The 18,809-nt window shown below is 38.3% G+C and overlaps 1 protein-coding gene across 5 annotated transcripts in view; it reads right to left on the bottom strand.

The window, feature by feature from the left end:
* RBFOX2 (RNA binding fox-1 homolog 2) overlaps window positions 1–18,809 on the bottom strand; it is a 188,971-nt gene that overhangs the window by 106,211 nt on the left and 63,951 nt on the right. The window contains exon 1 of one of the 5 annotated variants that reach the window (XM_081330752.1): window positions 17,399–17,609. The exons of the other annotated variants lie outside the window; for them this stretch is intronic. Coding sequence (XP_081186878.1) covers window positions 17,399–17,413 — 15 coding nt within the window. The 5' untranslated portion in view covers window positions 17,414–17,609. Of the gene's footprint in view, window positions 1–17,398; window positions 17,610–18,809 lie in introns of those variants that run through there. 5 annotated transcript variants of the gene reach the window in all.

Genomic DNA, 18,809 nt, shown 5'->3' with positions numbered 1-18,809 from the left:
CGCCTTGCAGTCCAAGGGACTCGCAGGAGTCTTCTCCAGCACCAGAGTTCAAAGGCCTCAATTCTTTGGCGCTCAGCCTTTCTTATGGTCCAACTTTCACTGCCATACATTGCAACTGGGAAGACCATAGCCTTGACTATACGCACTTTTGTTGACAGGGTGATGTCTCTGCTTTTTAGTGTGCTGTCTAGATTTGCCATGGCTTTCCTCCCCAGGAGCAAGCGTCTTTTAATTTCTTGGCTACAGTCCCCATCTGCAGTGATCTTGGAGCCCAGGAAAATAAAATCTGTCACTACCTCCATTTCTTCCCCATCTATTTGCCAGGAATTGAGAGGGCCAGATGCCATGATCTTGGTTTTCTTAATGTTAAGTTTCAACCCAAGTTTTGCACTCTCCTTCTTCACCCGCAACAAGAGGCTCTTTAGTTCTTCTTCACTTTCTGCCATTAGAGTGGTATCATCTGCGTATCTTAGGTTGTTGATATTTCTTCCGGCAATCTTAATTCCAACTTTTGATTCATCTAGCCCTGCCTTTCTCATGATGTGCTCTGCATATAAGTTAAATAGGCAGGGCGACAGTATACAGCCTTGCCGGACTCCTTTCCCAATTTTGAACCAATCAGTGGTTCCGTGTCCAGTTCTCACTGTTGCTTCTTGACCCGCATCTTAATACGATGCAATAATAATGGTCCATTAAAACATTTTAAGTTGATTACAGTAATGGTCCCAATTAATCTAGCACTATAAAAGCCACTGATTGGAAACATTAGCATGAAAAGCCCAAAACTATTTCCAGTAGCAGAAAAATCTGTAAAGATGCTGCATAATAATGTAACATTAATTTTCACTGCAGAAGGCATTAAAGCAGGTTTCTCTTACTAGAACCAACATTTTCAGATAAATGTGACCAACTAAGTCAAACAGGGAAAGCAAGAGAAAAAATTCTAGCATTCAGACAAATCTGTGAAACATAACTCTCAATAGCTGCTAGTCTTAATAGTGATTTGATTCATAGACAGTATCTTCCTAAGATGTGAGACAGGTTTCTTTTATTACAGGTCTCCAGAAGATATAAAAGTCAAGCCCTTTTTATGCCAGGGAAGACTTCACTGCAGCATGGCCAGAAAGCACGCAAATATTAAACAAGTTATCTCATTTTGCAGACTAGGCTGAAGCATGAATTATGCTGACTCAAATGATGAAAATGTCACATTTTTTCATCAGAAATGCATTGTATATGCATCTAAATCAATGCCAATTTAACTAGATTAGATTATAAACTAAACACTTTTCCTCAGAAAAATTATTGAGTCTTAACTATGAGAGAGGGAGATAGGATATCAATATTTAGGTTAATTTTCATCAAATTATAACAATGATAAAGCCAGATTTCAAATCAAGGATCAAGGTTGTAATGGGTCAAAGTTTTCCAGGATTATCAAAAAATTGACTGTCCTATGTATTCAAAATATACTAAGTAGTATTTAAAAAATCTCCAAGTGGATAATTTTATCATTGATTTGTAAAAATATGGGAAATGAAATTTATGATCTAGATTTAGGACAGGAGTCCAATATAAGACCAGGCCAAATAAACTCTTCCATAAGACAGGAGGTTGGCATTTCAAGTTTTTGCAGATTCATTAAGTGAAGAAACACTTTTAATAACAACCAGAAATATTTTTGCATTTCTGAACTATAAATTTCATTGACTGGTATATCCTAGTGATTATAATATAATGCAAGCACAAGAGCCATCATTTTTTTTTAAAAAAAAAATCTAATTTACAAGATAAATTAATATTCAGCAAACAAGAATATAAACCATAACCAAAACAGAGTAGCAGCCAATGACTGAACCCTCAAACTACAAAAAAATTCCCTGATGCACAAATCATAGAATAGGTTCTTTTAACAAATAAAAAATGTATGTGTGTGTGTGTGAGAGAGAGAGGGAGGGAGGGAGGGAGGGAGGGAGGGAGGGAGAAAGAGAGAGAGAGAGAGAGAGAGAGAGAGAGAGAGAGAGAGAGTGAGTAAAAATAAAGCTTTGCTGAAGATGTCTTCACTCCAATGTTTTATCAGGATGAAATTCTAACACTGCTTTACAATTAAGCTCATATTTCAGTATTTTTACAAAATGTTCAAAGCATTTAACAAATCCGGTTCATTACACTAGATCAAAAAGACTCAAGGTACATAGGTACTTCCTGTATTCAATGTTTAAGCCCTTTTCAAAAGTTAATATTTAAGAGTGGAAAGACGTTAATGAACAGGATTTGGCAGTGAAAACTACAGACTAAGGAATGTATTCCTCTGTCTCAGAGGGCCAGAACAAGACAAGGCAGATGGCAGGAAATGAATTATGATAAAAAATGAATACACAGTTAATTAGATTTAACTATATTTTAAAATATTCTACTATAATTCAAAATCAGTCTTAATAGGAAGGCATTTTTTGGTCTGGATGTCACTCAGACGTAGGTTGGTTTGAGGGCTCATGTTGGTGAGATCAAAAGCAACCTGCTGTTCTACTAAGAAATGGTCAGCTTTCACTCAATTATTATGTAAAAGCAGGGGGGAAAGACATAAGATTTGAGGTCATGGGTTTCTATAGATAGGATTTGAATCCCAGAGTATATAATATGTGCTTTATTTTTTATTATTTTTACTAATATCTGCAATAAAAGTATCTTAACAGAACTGTGTCCCTGAATTTCCAGCTATCGGCTTTCTAGTTCACGTTTTGAGCAGAACGAAATCTTGACAGGTAACACTTTCTGTATTCTGTAATGACTTCACAGATAGAGGAAAAAAGAAAATATTAAGATTCTAAAACATCTGACAAGAACCTGTGTGTCCTTCAAAGCACACTTGAAGCCCATTTTAATGACAGCTGAACCTAAAGAGATAAGAAATACGTAAATCATTCCATTGCCTGAAATGGGGCAGATATATAAATTGTGCTTACTATATGGAGAACTCCAATTTTTGAACATACCAATGATTGTACAACAGTGTCCACAAGAAACAGAAAAGTCTTGACACTGATAGAATGAGAAAAGAAAGAAGTGAACATATAAGAGGGAAGGTTGGTATCAGCATCACCCTATGTGCATTAGAATGTTGTTGGCTTTCATTTGGCCACACCACAATGCTACCTAAATCTAGTAGGTAGTAAAGCTAGCCACAATGTTGCTTACTCTATGCACCCCACTACAAATTTTCTTCCCTAGGGAATAAAGTGAAACAATTCAAGGACTCTAGAAGGGGAAAAAATTGGGACAGGGATGAGAACCATAAGGTACATACTCTCCAACTCCACTTTCTCTTGAGACTTTCATACACAGTTTTAGAAAAACGTAATTGCTTTGTCCCCAAACCACTCTACCATGGACACAGAAGTAACCATTCCAATTTTAAACTCAGCATTGCTGCATGACTTTTTTAACATTATTTGACTCTTGCATCTAACATTCTTCTCAGTACCCCAGCTTGTATGTGTTATATGTAAACCCCAGCAGACAAGTAAACAAAATGAAAGATCAAACACATGTTCAGATATGTGACTCTGCCTATTAGCTTGCTGGATTATGACACACTCTACCGTCTTATACAAAAGAGAATTAAATTCACCTGAGGTCTACAGCAGTTGTTTTTCATTCCTACTCAAAAAGAAGGGACCTCATATCAGCAACACAGCAGTATGGAGCTCCCTATTCTAGTAACAGAAGACTGCCCACTTCAGACCCCTAATCTCTCTGACTTTGAATTAATGTAACAATTATTGGTAATATGGTTTGAAGGAGATAAATGTCCAATACAAGGCTGGTTGGCACGGATATTCACTCCACTCATGATGCGAGAACAGTTTTAATTAAAATCCCCTTTATGATAAAGAAACTGCTTGAGTGGATGTTTCTGTGCAGCCCTGATATGGAGCTTCCTATAAAGCGGATTAGAAATCAAAGTTTTTCTACACCTCTTTCTCTGGGCAAGACAAAAAGGACTGGAATAGTCACCTTGTGGCCAAAATTGCAATCCCCCAAATTCGGGAATTTCTGTGATCACAGAAGACTACTATAGAAATAAAGCCTGTTTCCTAAAGGTTTGGGACAAAGAAAACATTGGTGCAACCAGAACAAAATCTTCTGCAATTCCAAAACAAGGTTTCTTTTTTTTAAATCAAATGCACACAATATTGTTCACTCATTCCAGACACTGTTTAATGTGGGATTAAAAATCACCAATCCAGTCCATTAGTGACTCAGAAAATCAGATTTATTTTATTTTTAAAACAAGTGCATCTTTAGATAGAAGAATTTAGTTTGGAAGAATTGTGTGGGTCTAAGAACACGTTGGTGTTAGAATAATTGATAATTTCTTACTGATTTACAAAAATCCCTGTTCCGTGCACTTTGGTTACTTTTAAGCACTTCCATTCCTATTTTTACATTAACTAAGATAAATATGTTAAGTCTTGTCTGGTTCTTTTATTTCTTGTGCCAGAAGCCATCCATCAAAATAAAAAAAGAATAACTCCATATAATAGTACATAAAAGAAAGCAAAAGGCTTTTGTGGTTGTTAGACAGTACTAACAGAAAATAAAGAACATCAAGTTTGAATGCACATCTGCTATTATTTTCAAGGTTACTTTAAGCTTCTAAATGCATGTCCACATAAAGATACTGATTTAAGGAAATGACTTTTGCCTCAGTTTAGGGCAATTTTATTCTAGGAACCCTATTCTTTGCCAGTACTGATATAATACATTTTCTGTTATCTTGTCTGTAGCTTCTTTTCTTCATTGCTACCTTTTATCAATACAATGTTTACCCAAATAGCCTTAATATTCCAAGGTCATTCCCTTCTCCAAGCATGTCAATAATCTGAGAAATAAATAATCCTACCTTTTCAGTATCTTGAATAAGCTGCAGCGTATTTTGAAAAAAAATAACAGAATCACCAAGTTGGAGGTCTTCCAGTCTAAACTGGAGTCCCTAATATCGTTTTGGACAAATGGCCATCCAATCTCTTCTTAAAAACCTCCAGTGATGAAACACCCACTTCTGGAGGCAAGCTGTTCCACTGATTAATTCTTTTAGCTATCAGGAAATTTCTCCTTAGTTCTAGGCTGGTTTTCTCCTTTACATGTTTCCATCATTATTTCTTGTCCTGCTCTCAGGTGCTTTGGAAAATAGGCTGACTCCCTCTTTGTGAGAACCCTTCAAATATTGGAATTGCTATCATGTCACCCTTATTCTCTTTGTTAGACTAGACACACCGAGTTCATGCAACTGTTTATTGTATCTTTTAGCCTCTAGCTACCTAATCATCTTTCTTAGTACAAGAAAGATGCACTTTCTAGAGATTCAACATCTTTTTTGTATTGTGGTGACTAAAACTGGACTCAGTTTTCCAAGTATGATCTTACCAAAACGGTATACAGCAGTACTAACACTTCATGTGATAAATAATAGTATCCCTCTGTTGATGCAGCCTAGGACTGCATCATCTTTTTTGGCAGCTGCAGCACACTGCTTCCTCATACTTAAGTGGTGGTCCACTAGGACTTCTAGATCCCTCCTACAGTGACTGCTGTTGAGACAGGTACCGCCTATTCTATACCTGTGGATTTGGTTTTTCTTGCCTAAGTGTAAAAGCTTAATTTTTTTCACCACTGAATTTCATTTTGTTAGATAGGACCCAGTGTTCAAGTCTATCAAGATCCACCTGGATCTTGAGCCTGTCTTCTAAAGTGTTCGCTGTTCCCCTGAATTTGGCATCATCTGCAAATTTGATGAGTTCCCTTTCCATCCCCTCATCTAAGTCATTTATGAAGATGTTGAAGAGTATAGGCCAGGGGTAGGCAACTGTGGCTCTTTTATGACTCGTGGACCTCCCAGAATTCCTGAGCCAGCATGGCTGGCTCAGGAATTCTGGGAGTTGAAGTCCACGAGTCATAAAAGAGCTGAGGTTGCCTACCCCTGATATAGGCCTAAGACAGAACCTTGGGATATCACATTGCATGTTTCCCTCCATGTTGATGTAGTTCTACTGAGGACTATATGTTGAGAGCAGTTGGTCAGCCAGTTACAAATCCATCTGGTACAAGACGTACGTTGTAGTCTACTTTGTCAAATGTCTTACTTAAATCCAAATATACTATGTCCACAGCATTTCACTGATCCACTAATTTAGTCATTTTGTCAAAGAATAAAGTAAGATTTTTCTGGCATGATCTGTTTTTGCAACAACCAAGTATTTTGAAATAAAAACTGGGAAAATTGCTGGTCAATAGATTACCATTACATCAATAAAGTTAGATTCCATAAAAATCTAATTTATTTCAAAGATAAAAATGGGGACAGTTTTGGTTAGTGGACAGAAAAACAGCTTGGCACAATTAATCAGATTAAAGAGAGATTTAAAATCAGTGAAGATTGATCCTTACTGGATTAAAGCCAGAATCCTACTAAAAGTCCAGCAGTCCTGAGATCAACATCCTGTAATAGGATTAAAGTGAGAGCAGCTTTGGTTTTTGTATTACCAGCAATGTCATTAAACAGTAAAGAAGTGCCATAATTTCTGAGATTTATAATAAAAGAAACAAAATAATACTGTATAATAAGGGTAAAGTCAGTATGAGCACTTTTTGCTAAGAACAGCAAAAAATCTTCATATATTTTCAAAACAAAAGTAATAAAAAATAATGAGCACACCAGCAACTCAGTGAATATTCCAAAAGGTTAAGTTTTTTAAAAAAAACATTCAGAACAAACAAGAACAAATGTTAACAACGCCCATAGGGGTAGATGTCTCTCTTTTAAATGAGATGTGATCTGGGGACTACCAAAAAATAGGTAGATAAGTCAGTAGTAGATTGATGTTTAAAATATCCAATATCTCAGAAGAGTACCAAATCTCACATTTAGGTGTTCTCATTTGACAGTCCAGAAAATGTTAGGAAATAACAAAAATTGGTTCAATTTAGATTTTCAGAAAATTAACCTGAGACCTATAGAAAGTAATGCTATAGGCCTGTCTGATGAGTCAGTCTGAACTGGATCAGTGGAGCTTGACAGGTTCTGATCTTGCAACTCAGAAGCCAGCAAGCTCTCAAATATCTACAGATGAGGTCAGAAAGAGTAGAATCTATTGGTAAATGAACCCGCAGCTTTGGAGCAGTCAGGTAATTAGCCACCTGTTGCAAAGCAGCTGGCTGAGGCAATCTGATTCAAAGCACAGGCTGAAAAAGATTGTCAGCCCTCACACATGCAGAGTTTTATAGGAGTTTCCAGCCTTGGATCTAATTTCCTGAATATATGCAGGATTTGTACAGGGCTATAGGTAGCCCTTGATCTACGATCATAATGGAGCCTGCCCATTAGAGTCATAAAGTCATAAAGTGGGTTACCATGTGACCAAACCCATTTTTCTTATCTTTTCAGCAGCAATCATTAAGAGACCACTATGATCATAAAGCAAACCTGTTTGCTATGCACCATTTTTGCCAAAACCCAGACGTAAATGCTTGTTTTCAGCAAAAACATCGTAAAACAGTCATGTGACTGCAGCAGGCGGGAAATGGCCATGAATACAGGAGTTGCTGAATGTACATGGCTGAGCGCCCATGTGGTCATGTGACCATGGTGAGAAGAGGTCACCGTAACTTCAGAAACAGGTCATAAGTAATTTTGGAGGGTTTGTTGCAACTTTGACTAGTCACTAAGCAACCAGTCATAAGTTGATGATTATCTGTTCATACAGCTAATTTCTTCATCTTGGATTTCTCTAAATGGAATTTCAGCTTCTGAAGTAAGCTCTGTCCTGCACCTTTAGTTGCAATGGGCCACAGTATCTATAGGTCAGGGATGTCTAACTGCCGACCCACGGGCCGGATGCATCATCCGGAAGCCGCACCCACCCCATTGCCAGCAATGGCAAAACCATCCCAACACGTTGACATGTCTGCTATAGGTGCTATGTAGCTGACTCCTGACATGTTGATCTTCATTGACTAATAGATTTTCATGATGAAAATATTTTGCAAAAGAAAAATAAAGTTGGGAACTGCTGCTTTAATAACACAGTTTGATAGATTGGTTTGATAGATAATATAAAGTAGGTTCTCCAACCCCCAGGCCATAGAAGAATCGGGAGAGCAGGCAAAACTCCATTTGCACAAGTTGCAGGCGCACATGTTCATGCATGAAGCTCCATTTGCACAAGCAGAGGATGCATGTGCCTGCTGCTTGTGCAAATGAAGCTTTGTGTACCTGCCCACTGCTTGTGCAGAACCATCCCCTCAACCCCCCGGGAACTACTGCCACTGCTGCCACCACTCCACAGAGCCAGAAAGGTTGGGGATCATTGATATAAAGCATGAACAATAACACTCCTGCCAAATATGGAAACAGTCCCATTTCTCTTTCCTTTTGGCTTTGTAATAGGAATATGTCCATCCTATTTTAAACACTTATTCAAAAGAGATAAATCATATTCACCCTTGGATATCACTATGTTATCATATCATTCAGTTATTCTTCTTACATTTTTTTAACTTCAGCCCATGAAATAAAGTCTGTATAAAGTTTAAAACACAGATGGTTATATACTAGACACTTAAACACCTCCCCATAATCATTTACTCATTTCACTAAAGGTACCTTCTACAAAAGGCCAAATGAAACAGCACAAGGAGTGAGAGCATGTTGCTAAGACCCAGGTTTGTCTTTTTAATCCCTAGGGTAGCACTGATGATGTGTTCAGAGACTTAGAGCAACAAGACAGAAAATACTGTAGCTTCTCCAAAGCAGTCCATCACTTCATACACAATATATACTCTATAGCAGGGGTGTCAAACTCAATTTCATTGAGGGCAGCATCAGCATTGCGGTTGCCCTCAGGGGGCCAGGTGGGTATGGTCTGGGTGGGTGTGGCCTACTGGGTGGGCGTGGCTAGAGTGCGTATGGCCTACTGGGTGGGCGTGGCCAGCTCTACATCGTTGGCATCAAGGGTGCCTATGGGGGCCTGGGCAGGAGTGGGACAGATCTGAGGGTCTCTGGCAGAAGGAGGGTCTCTGGGCCAGGGCCAAGGCAGTGGGGGCCGTTCCCTCACTGTTTCCAGGATGGCTTCGCAGGCCACATGAAAGCACTTCACGGGCCAGATCCGGCCCCCGGGCCTTGTGTTTGACATGTCTGCTCTATAGGGTGGCATAAGGATTGGTCTTTTACCTAGTACCACTCACCATCCTCACGAATCCTCTAGGACAGGGCTTTTCAACCAGTGGTACGGGTACCACCTGTGGTACATTAGCACGTGGCAAGTGGTACGTGACCATCCTAGAAAAGTGGTAGTGGGGCAAGGGAATGAGCTGAACCGGTGGCAGCACCGCACAAGCCTGAGCGAGAGACGGCTGGAGCTGCAGGGCTGTCAAGGCTCAGAGGAAGCACCAGGATCAGCGCCAGGATCCAGCTGGAGCTCAGTGCTGATCCCGGTGCTTCTGCTGAGCCCAGAAGAAGCACTGATCAGCTGGAATGTTGCAGCGTCTCCAGGCTCTTGTGATTTACATTCAGATGCTTGGCAACTGATTCATATTTATGATGGTCACAGTGTCCCAGGGTCATGTGAAGTGACCAAAACCTGCTGCAACCACCCAGCAGACAGGGGGGAATAAAAACCAAACACACACACACATACCCGCTGCCAATCCTCAACAGAAATGCTCACAACAATGGAAACCTCGGACAGGAGGAAGAGCGCCGCTGGGCGGGCAGGTGGGTGTCTTGCTCAGCTGTGGCTTGGGGGGCACTTTTTTCAGAGCCACTGTAACTTCAAACAGTCACTAAGTGAACTGTTGTAAGTTAAGGACTACCTGTACTTCATCACTTTTTTTCCTTTTTTTTGGTCATCAAGTTTTTGACCCCTTGCTAGGTGACTGGTGGTACTCGGATGTTGCCATATCCTAAAAGTGGTACAATGGGTGAAAAGGCTGAAAAGCCCTGCTCTAGGAAAGATCATCTATTGGTTTCAGGCATGGTATCCTCAGTATGATACCCAGTTGTGCATTGACCTATTTATTTACTGGTGATTGTCACCAATAGCATATTGCATGTAGACTGTGGACCCCAAAATGATTGCTAGCAGGTATCAAGCACAAAGTTAAACTGCTAGTTTTCACCTATAACACTCTAATTAATTTGGCACATAGGAGCCTTTACCCTGATTCCTCTTCTAGCTGAAATCAACCCACCAACGCAAGCTTCCTAGATGAAACTGTAATTGTCTTTCACTCCTTTTAAAATTTGAGAGCTGAAGCATGGAGGCTTTTTTTTATTTGCCATGGTTTTAAGTCTATGAAGTGGTCTGTCTTTGGAAGTTCTGCTTGTATAAGGAAATCAGTTAAGATGGCACTTTTCTGGAGAGTGATAGAAGTAGGCTTGGTTTTACAGGCAGTTGAGAAAGTTTAAATTGTATTATTTACAATTTATTATTATTTTGTTTGTTATTTATCTTCTATATATGTATCACGTAAGTTTTAAATATAACTATATGGTTGATTTTAGTTTTACCATGGATGTTTTAGTGCTATTGTTAACTGCCTTAAACTCTTTTACTGAGTGGGGGGTGTGTGTGACAGAATACATGTACATCGTACTGAAACAGGTTGTTATACTAAAATACAGGTAGTCCTCATTTTCAACATTCTCAGCGATCATTTGCAGTTACAATGGAGATGAAAAACTAACTTTAGAACGAGCCCTTGCATTTATGACCTTCATAGTTCTGTAAAGCAAATGTAAAGTACGATCATAAGCATAGTCACTTAGCACTTAGCACTGCTTAACAACCAAGTTACTGGTCTCAACTGTGGTTGCTAAATGAAGGCTACCTGTATCATTATTTTTTCAGACAACTCACGATAGCTCACATCATGCCTGTACTTTAAAAAAGTTTCAAACCAATCAAATGAGTTACTTGAAATGAAAAAATGGACAATAGGCCTGTGGTCATTCAGTAAATTTAGGGCTAACTGAAGATCTGGACTCATCGATTTAGGTCTTTCTCATTTTAAGTCCAAGATCATTTTACAGTAATACACCACAGTATGCATTTTACATATATTTGAAATGTATCAGATCTACGATATCTTAATGCCTATAGAAAACAGATAAGGATCAATTAGTAAGTATTTATGTTTTTCTTCAAAATTTATACTGGCATATTTAATATATACACATATATAATACCCATCACACCATTCCCTTTGAAGGCAGAGAAAGCCCTTCATAAAATACAGAAAAAATATATGAAGTATTATTTATTAAAATTGTATTGAATTTTTCCAGGCTACACAGTAAAATGTCCAGAGTAAAGAAAGAAAATGAACTCATATCTCAATACAAGGTAACACAATATGAAACCCTGAAACAGCAACTGCAATATACAATAGATCAGGGGTGTCAAACTCAATTTCATTGAGGGCCGCATCAGCATTGCGGTTGCCCTCAGGGGGCCGGGTGGGTATGGCCAGGGTGGGCGTGGCCTACTGGGTGGGCGTGGCTAGTGTGTATATGGCCTACTGGGTGGGCACGGCCAGCTCTACTTCATTCGCATCAAGGGTGCCTATGGGGGCCTGGGCAGGAGTGGGACAGATCTGAAGGTCTCTGGCAGAAGGAGGGTCTCTGGACCAGGGCCAAGGCAGTGGGGGCCGTTCCCTCACTGTTTCCAGGATGGCTTCGCGGGCCACATGAAACCACTTCGCGGGCCGGATCCGGCCCCCGGGCCTTGTGTTTGACATGTCTGCAATAGATGAATTAACCACCAGTTACTACTAGCAAACAGTCATTCCCTGAATGTTCATTGGAAGATTTTGGGTTTTGCCAGGAATTGATGACTTCCCAGGTAACCCAAACAGGAAACAAACCAGTTGAGCTAATTCTCCTTTATTATAAGGCTACATTAACAGAATCTTGCAAAACTGAAAGTACGAGCCTCCTGTCTGATCAATTATGGCAGGTGCTTCCTAAGTTTTTTCTTCTCCTCCCCTCTTGTCTGATTGTTCTCTAGGAAGCATCTCTTCACTTCATCTCTGAAGATTATTCCCACATACCATTACACAAGATTGATGATACTAAAAGCTGCTCAGGATTCTGACCAAGATAGATATGCTATCTGCATCAAGCCTACTGCTAAGCTTGTAAGCCGCCCTGAGTCTTCGGAGAAGGGCGGGATATAAATGTAATAAAAATAAATAAATAAATAAATAAATAAGCCTCCAACAAAAATTATCCACTAAAACAACCAATTGTGCCTCTGAACCCTGAGTGGAAACAATCCGTTTAATCCCATTTCCTTCAGATTATTCTAAATCCCCAGCACCAGCTCAACAATGTCAAGCATCAAGGAGGCTCTCTTAAGGAAGGGGTGCCTCACAGTCTTCTCCAAGACTTCTTCAAGTCTTCTTCCATTACTTTCTTCCAAACACCATGGATTAACAGGTCATACTTGAGAGCACCCTACTCACTTCAGAATCCATAAATTGAAGGGAGTCCAATGTTACAGAACTTGAGAATGCCCAGTCACCACATCGAATTCTGCCCAGAAAAGAACTCAAGACTTCTGGCAACATGAATAACTTTGTGAACAATATGCTAAACAAAAAGGTTACCATGACCAGACTCATCCCTCTTGAGAAGGGAATTAAACAAGATTGCCAGCTGATAGCCTGCTGAGACAAAATAGGAGGAAAAGTGGCATTTTGCTTTTGCTTATTGTGATGTGTAAGCTTTAAGCAAGAACTTATTGTGATTGCATGCAAAGGTGATGAACTTTAATATTCAGTCTATGTTACACTTTTGCCTTCTATTTTACATTATACTATTATGCCTTACTCTTTTATCTTTATTTTATCACAAAGTAAAGTGCCACAAGTTTGAGGATCAAGCATAAATCTCCTTTTTTAATGCCATTGTAATCTCAAATGGTTGCTGAACAAGCAGTCAGTAAGCTAATATGAAGCCTATCATATGTCCACCTTCAGAAATTACTTTGTCTAGTACAAACTCATAGCTCCCATGGAAGTCATTAATTCTTCAGCAAGCATTAATTCCTTACAATAGGGTCACCATCTTTTTACCAACACTTGTATATCTTTAAATTGTTCTCTATCACTTTTCCTATCTTTTGTAAAGCATCAGTAAAGAATTCTACCATTCATATATTTACTCTAATTTTTTTATTGTTTATATATTACTTGCAGTTACTTTATTTTCCCTGCAAACAGAGCAACCCTTTCTTCAACACATTTTCATTCAATATTTCTTGCTGTTATACACATTAACATTCACTGCAAATAATTCTAGTTCTTGCACAGCAACACTGTCTGTATAAAAAGTACATACACATTACCAGAGGGAGGGGTTCATTCCAGAGGAGTAAGAGGCAACTCAGTCCAGATATTATGGGTGAGAACAAGAGGGTGAAGGCAGACTGTTTATAATAGAGCACATTGTCAATGCAGACAGTAGAGAGTTCAGTCTGGCAAGATTTTGTCTATAGGAGTGAAACAATAAATCCCTTCCCCTATTTTTTTTTCTTCCTGTATACATTCAACAGCATCTTTCTTTAGCTTCATTGTTTCAATAATCATTCTATGCATTTTGCTGATCCACAACCTCTTTCATTTGATCATTTTTTTCATATTTGATATTATTGAAACTCCACATATTTATGTTGTAACATCTACTCTATTCCAAGTAGCTTCCATTTTATCTTTTCCCAAGTCTTCCTTTTATTTAACCAGTCATTTTGCTTGGATAAAATTTAACCCAATTTCCTATCTCCCCCAAACTGACAAATATTTTTCCAGGTAGGGGCAGCTAAGGAAGTTAAAGGGAAAAAAAGCAGAAAAGTTAAAAAACCTTTAACTGTTAACTGTCAAAGAGTTTTTAATCAAGCAGTACAAGAGCAATCAAGGTGAATCTCTCTCTTCATCTTCATTTCCCATCTTGCAGACCAGAGAAAACATACATGAGAATCACACTTGCAAAGGCAAAGAGGGAGAGGAAAATGGGTGCTTAAGTGGCTTCATAATTTAAAAAAATCCATGTAATCAGCATCACTAAGTAAGGGAATCATTCTAAGTGACATCACAAATTGTGATTTTCCTGCATAATTTTTCCGCCTCACAATATTAAATACTATATATCATGTGAACCCTAGATAGAGACTGCAGTATTTGTGTATTATAGGTATTTTCATTAGATTCAATAAGTATTTATGCAATGAGGTCATGTTTCCAGATAGGGAACACTGGCTACAAACTAGTACAATCACAATACATGAAAACAGAAAAAGCAAATTCCAGTGCTGTTGAAACTGCTTCTTCTTTTTTAGGTACAAGTTTTAAGAAATTAAAGTTAAACCGGGAGACTGTGAGAATAATAATAATAATAATAATAATAATAATAATAATAATAATAATAATAATAATAATAATAATAAGAAGAAGAAGAAGAAGAAGAAGAAGAAGAAGAAGAAGAAGAAGAAGAAGAAGTTGGAAGGGACCTTGGAGGTCATCTAGTCCAACCCCCTGCTCAGGCAGGAAACCTTATACCATTTCAGGCAAATGGCTGTTTAGTCTCTTCTTAAAAACCTCCAGTGTTGGAGCATTCACCACCTCTGGAGGCAGGTTGTTCCACTGGTTAATTGTTCTAACTGTCAGGAAGTTTCTCCTTAGCTCTAGGTTGCTTCTCTCCTTGACTAGTTTCCATCCGTTGCTTCTTGTCCTGCTTTCAGGTGCTTTGGAGAATAGCTTGACTCCCTCTTCTTTGTGGTAGCCCCTGAGATATTGGAACACTGCTATCATGTCACCCCTCACCCTTCTCTTCGTTAAACTACACATACCCAATTCCAGCAACCGTTCCCTATGTTTTAGCCTCCAGCCCCCTAATCATCTTTGTTGCTCTTCTCTGTACCCTTTCTAGAGTCTCGACATCTTTTTTACATCGTGGTGACCAAACTGGATGCAGTATTCCAGGTGTGGCCTTACCAAAGCATTGTAAAGTGGTATTAGTACTTCACTTGATCTTGATTCTATCCCTCTGTTAATGCAGCCTAGCACTGTGTTGGTTTTGGCAGCTGCAGCACACTGCTACCTTAGCTATGAAAGCCAGCTGGGTGATCTTGGACCTGTCATTCTCTTTCAGCCCAATCCCCCGCCCCAGGGATGTCATTGTGGGGAGAACAGGAGGAAAGAGGTGTGTTGGATGTACTTGCTGTGAGTTATTTGTAAAGGCAATAAAGGTGGGATATAAACAAAAGATAGGGAGAGAGAGAGAGAAAGAAAGATTGAGAAGAATTGTAAACCCAGATTTTAGTATGATAAAATTATCATACGTAAAAAGGTTAAAGCTTTTTGGATTAAAATTTGGTGGAACATGCAAAAAATATTTAAGAAAAGGATAAAGTTTTCTCCGCAACTGTTTTTATTGGGTATTATTACAGATACCACCATTGTAGATACTAAGTTGATGTTAAATTTAATTACGGCAGTGAGACTTTTAGTAGCGCAATATTGGAAGAAGGAAGAACTGCCGACTATAGAAGAATGGACTTTAAAAGTTTCTAACTTGGCGGAAATGGCAAAGATCTCAGCGTATTTGAAAGATCAATCGCAACAGAGATACACTGTGGAGTGGAAGAGATGGATTGATTATATTCAGAATAAATATGGGACTAAGAAGTTTCACTTAGCATTTGAATAAGTAGCGGATTTATATGATGTATAACTAGCTTGTAGTTATTTTACTAAGAGTTAAAGTGCGATAGAATTTAATATTTTATTGTTGTTTGCATATTTTAGATTATGTTTGTATTTTTATACCCTGTATTTAGCTCTGGGAAGTCGGGGAGGGGGGAGGGGAGGGGAGGGTTGGGGGGAGGGGAGGGGGTTTGTATTCAAAAATGTATTGTAAAACTTTTCAATAAGAAAAAAAAATTATCATACTAGTCAAAGAAAATAAATTCCCTAAACAATACCCAAGCAAATTTGGTAGTAACAGTAAAGTAATAATAAAGACTGAGAAAGACATCATGAAATGTAGTGGAGACCACAAAGAGTCCAAATATGGAAAAAGATGATTATTTACTATTGTATAATTTAGATTGCATAATTAATACATATAATATTTTACTGTAAGTAAAATGCCCATATAAATTTTGAGAGAAAGAAGGATGGGCTTCAATATAGTTTTTTTAACTAAAACAAAAGGGTGTTTTCAGGGCATACTATCTTTCACAAATCCCTTCCATGTCTACTTCACTTGTCTAGAAAAAAATGCAGTAATGAACAGAATTAGATGATTAGCTTTTTATTTTTCTGCATATTTACTCATAATGTATTTAACATATCCCCAATACTATTGTACAACATAAGGTATTACATTTTTACTTTATTTTTTTTACTTAAAACTTTAAAATTCTATGGTTCGTAGCTGTAATCATGTTTGATAAAGTAGGCAGTGTTTGCCTTGCATTCCACTTCATTAAAACTTCAGTAGTTAGTAGATGAACCTCTCCACAACAAAAACATTAGAATATTTTCAAGCCTAGATTACATTGGTTTTAACACTTGTTTGTAAGAAAAACAAAATAATTTCACAGCAGTATCCAGAATTTTTCAGTTTTTCCACAACTTGAGGCCCTCAAGCCTTATTTCCACTTTCATAGTTACTGAATTTTATAGCAAAAAAATACAAAAGCCATTAAAATTCAGAACAAATTCTACACATTAAGAACATTTTCACTGGTATGCTTTGTATTGATTCACATACTTTTCCCAATTTCAAAAAGTTGCTTATCTCAGTTCAAAAATAAAGTCTGCGTATGTCACTCAACCTCAGTATTTGTGACTGAAGTATTTGTGACTTACTCCTTGCATGACCTATTTCTGACAATCTTAGCAAAGTATTAGATAGATGCCTTCGTATACACAATTAGACCACCTTGATTATTTCCTTCCTCTTCCTGCAGTTGTGTCCTCCGGTCGTATCACAATAGCCATCACAGAATAACAAGTTTATTACCTGACACCTTTGAGAAAAAGCAAATTCTTTTTTCTACCTACAGGCAAATCAGGAAAGACAGCTTCCAAACTGACTACAGCACTCTCTCAGGTGTATTCTCAGTAGGAAACAAAATTTTAAAAATTCAGTAACAAGAGTTAATGTTCAATTGCATACTTTTATATATTTACAAAAGGGCAAATTTCTAGAATATTGGAAATACCTAAAAAGAATACAAACCAAGAGAAGCAGCTGTATTCTTTTAGACAGAATCTTCAACTTTCCACACCTTCTCTGTTCAAAGTGTGTTGGCTGGTACAAATCTCTACTCACCCAGAGGTACATCATGTCAGTTTGGGCAATTCCAACCCAGAACCTGATGGAGTTGATCCAGGAATGAGAGACCAGACTAAAAAGTGATTACCAAAAACATGGAAGGGAAGACAGAAATTAAACAATTAAAAGTGGTCTCTCTTCCTCCACCTCCCACTTTGTTTGGCTCTCCTGTTTACACTTCCACTCTTTCTCTTTTTCTCGTTCTCTATCTTTGGGAGTTCCCAACCCTTGTGTGTGTGTGTGTATGTGTGCGTGCGTCTCTATTGGTGTACTTAGAGCTCACACTCTCCATTTGCCCCTGGGGAATTTCTCGTCATTCTGCTTCTAAAAACACAATTGCTTCTTCAGATTCTTGCAACAGGAACAGCAGGGTGGAGTCAGCAATAAACACAAGCTAATTCCTAGAGCTATGGTATGATTAAAATAAAGCTTCTTTTAAGGTGAATGGAAACCTGTCTCTCTCAGGATAGAAAAGCAAAAGCTTCTTTTCAGTACTTTCCAAGTCTGCTTTTCTGTACAAAAATCATGAAAGAATTCTGAGAACATTGTTCATATACCAGTCTTGCCAAACCCTACCAAAGCCTAGAGCCATCAACAGCATTAGTCAGCTTACCAAATCTCTTTACCTAGCCCTTAATATGTATTTGTAAATAGAGTGCTTAGTGGATTAAGGAACTACCAGAACCAGGAGGACAGTTAGTAAAATATGCTGAAAGGTAGAGGGATAATACTAGCTCCCTACTGCCAATAAAAAAAGAGAGAGGAGGCTGCAGTTTCTACTTTGGGCTAGTCTTTTTTCTAGAAAATAGCAGATGCAGTAGTAAACTCTGCAGGAAGCATTAGATTCCAAGTATCATGCTTTCCAAAAAGACAGGGACACCTCTTGTAACTGTATTTGAATTCATATCCTAATGCACAATTTCAACAGCAGCAGCAACAGAGGTAATTTCCCAAAGGAAATATTCTTGAACTGTAGAGGTCTGGAAAACAAGATCCTACAGGCCCCGTCCTCACTGCCCAAAGGATCAGTGTGTCACCTTATCTCATAAATTCCATTTTCAACTAGTGTTCCAGCAAACTGGGAAAACAGGTTTGCCTCCCTCTTGAGAAAGCACATTTGATTCTGAGGCTCGGTGCAGTAAATCTTACTGCTTCTGTCTTATACCCAGCTTTCTAGATAGCTAGTTTAAACACAATGCATATAATCCAAGGATTAGCAATAAAAATCTCTGGATGCCAACAGTGCAAATCTATATTTAGTTGAGTGAAATCTTACCATAGACAAGTGATTTTGAAAGTAAAGCAGTAATTAACTCCATTTTCATTCTATGATCAATCCTTTACTGAAACTGGAGCAAATAGCCCAAAGAACAACATAAACTGTGCCAATATTTATTTTTGAGCATCA

Source organism: Vipera berus, assembly GCF_964194415.1.
Source record: "Vipera berus genome assembly, chromosome: 6".
Lineage (NCBI taxonomy): Eukaryota > Metazoa > Chordata > Lepidosauria > Squamata > Viperidae > Vipera > Vipera berus.
Note: the sequence above shows the minus strand (reverse complement) of the source record. Positions and strands in the feature narration are given on the sequence as shown.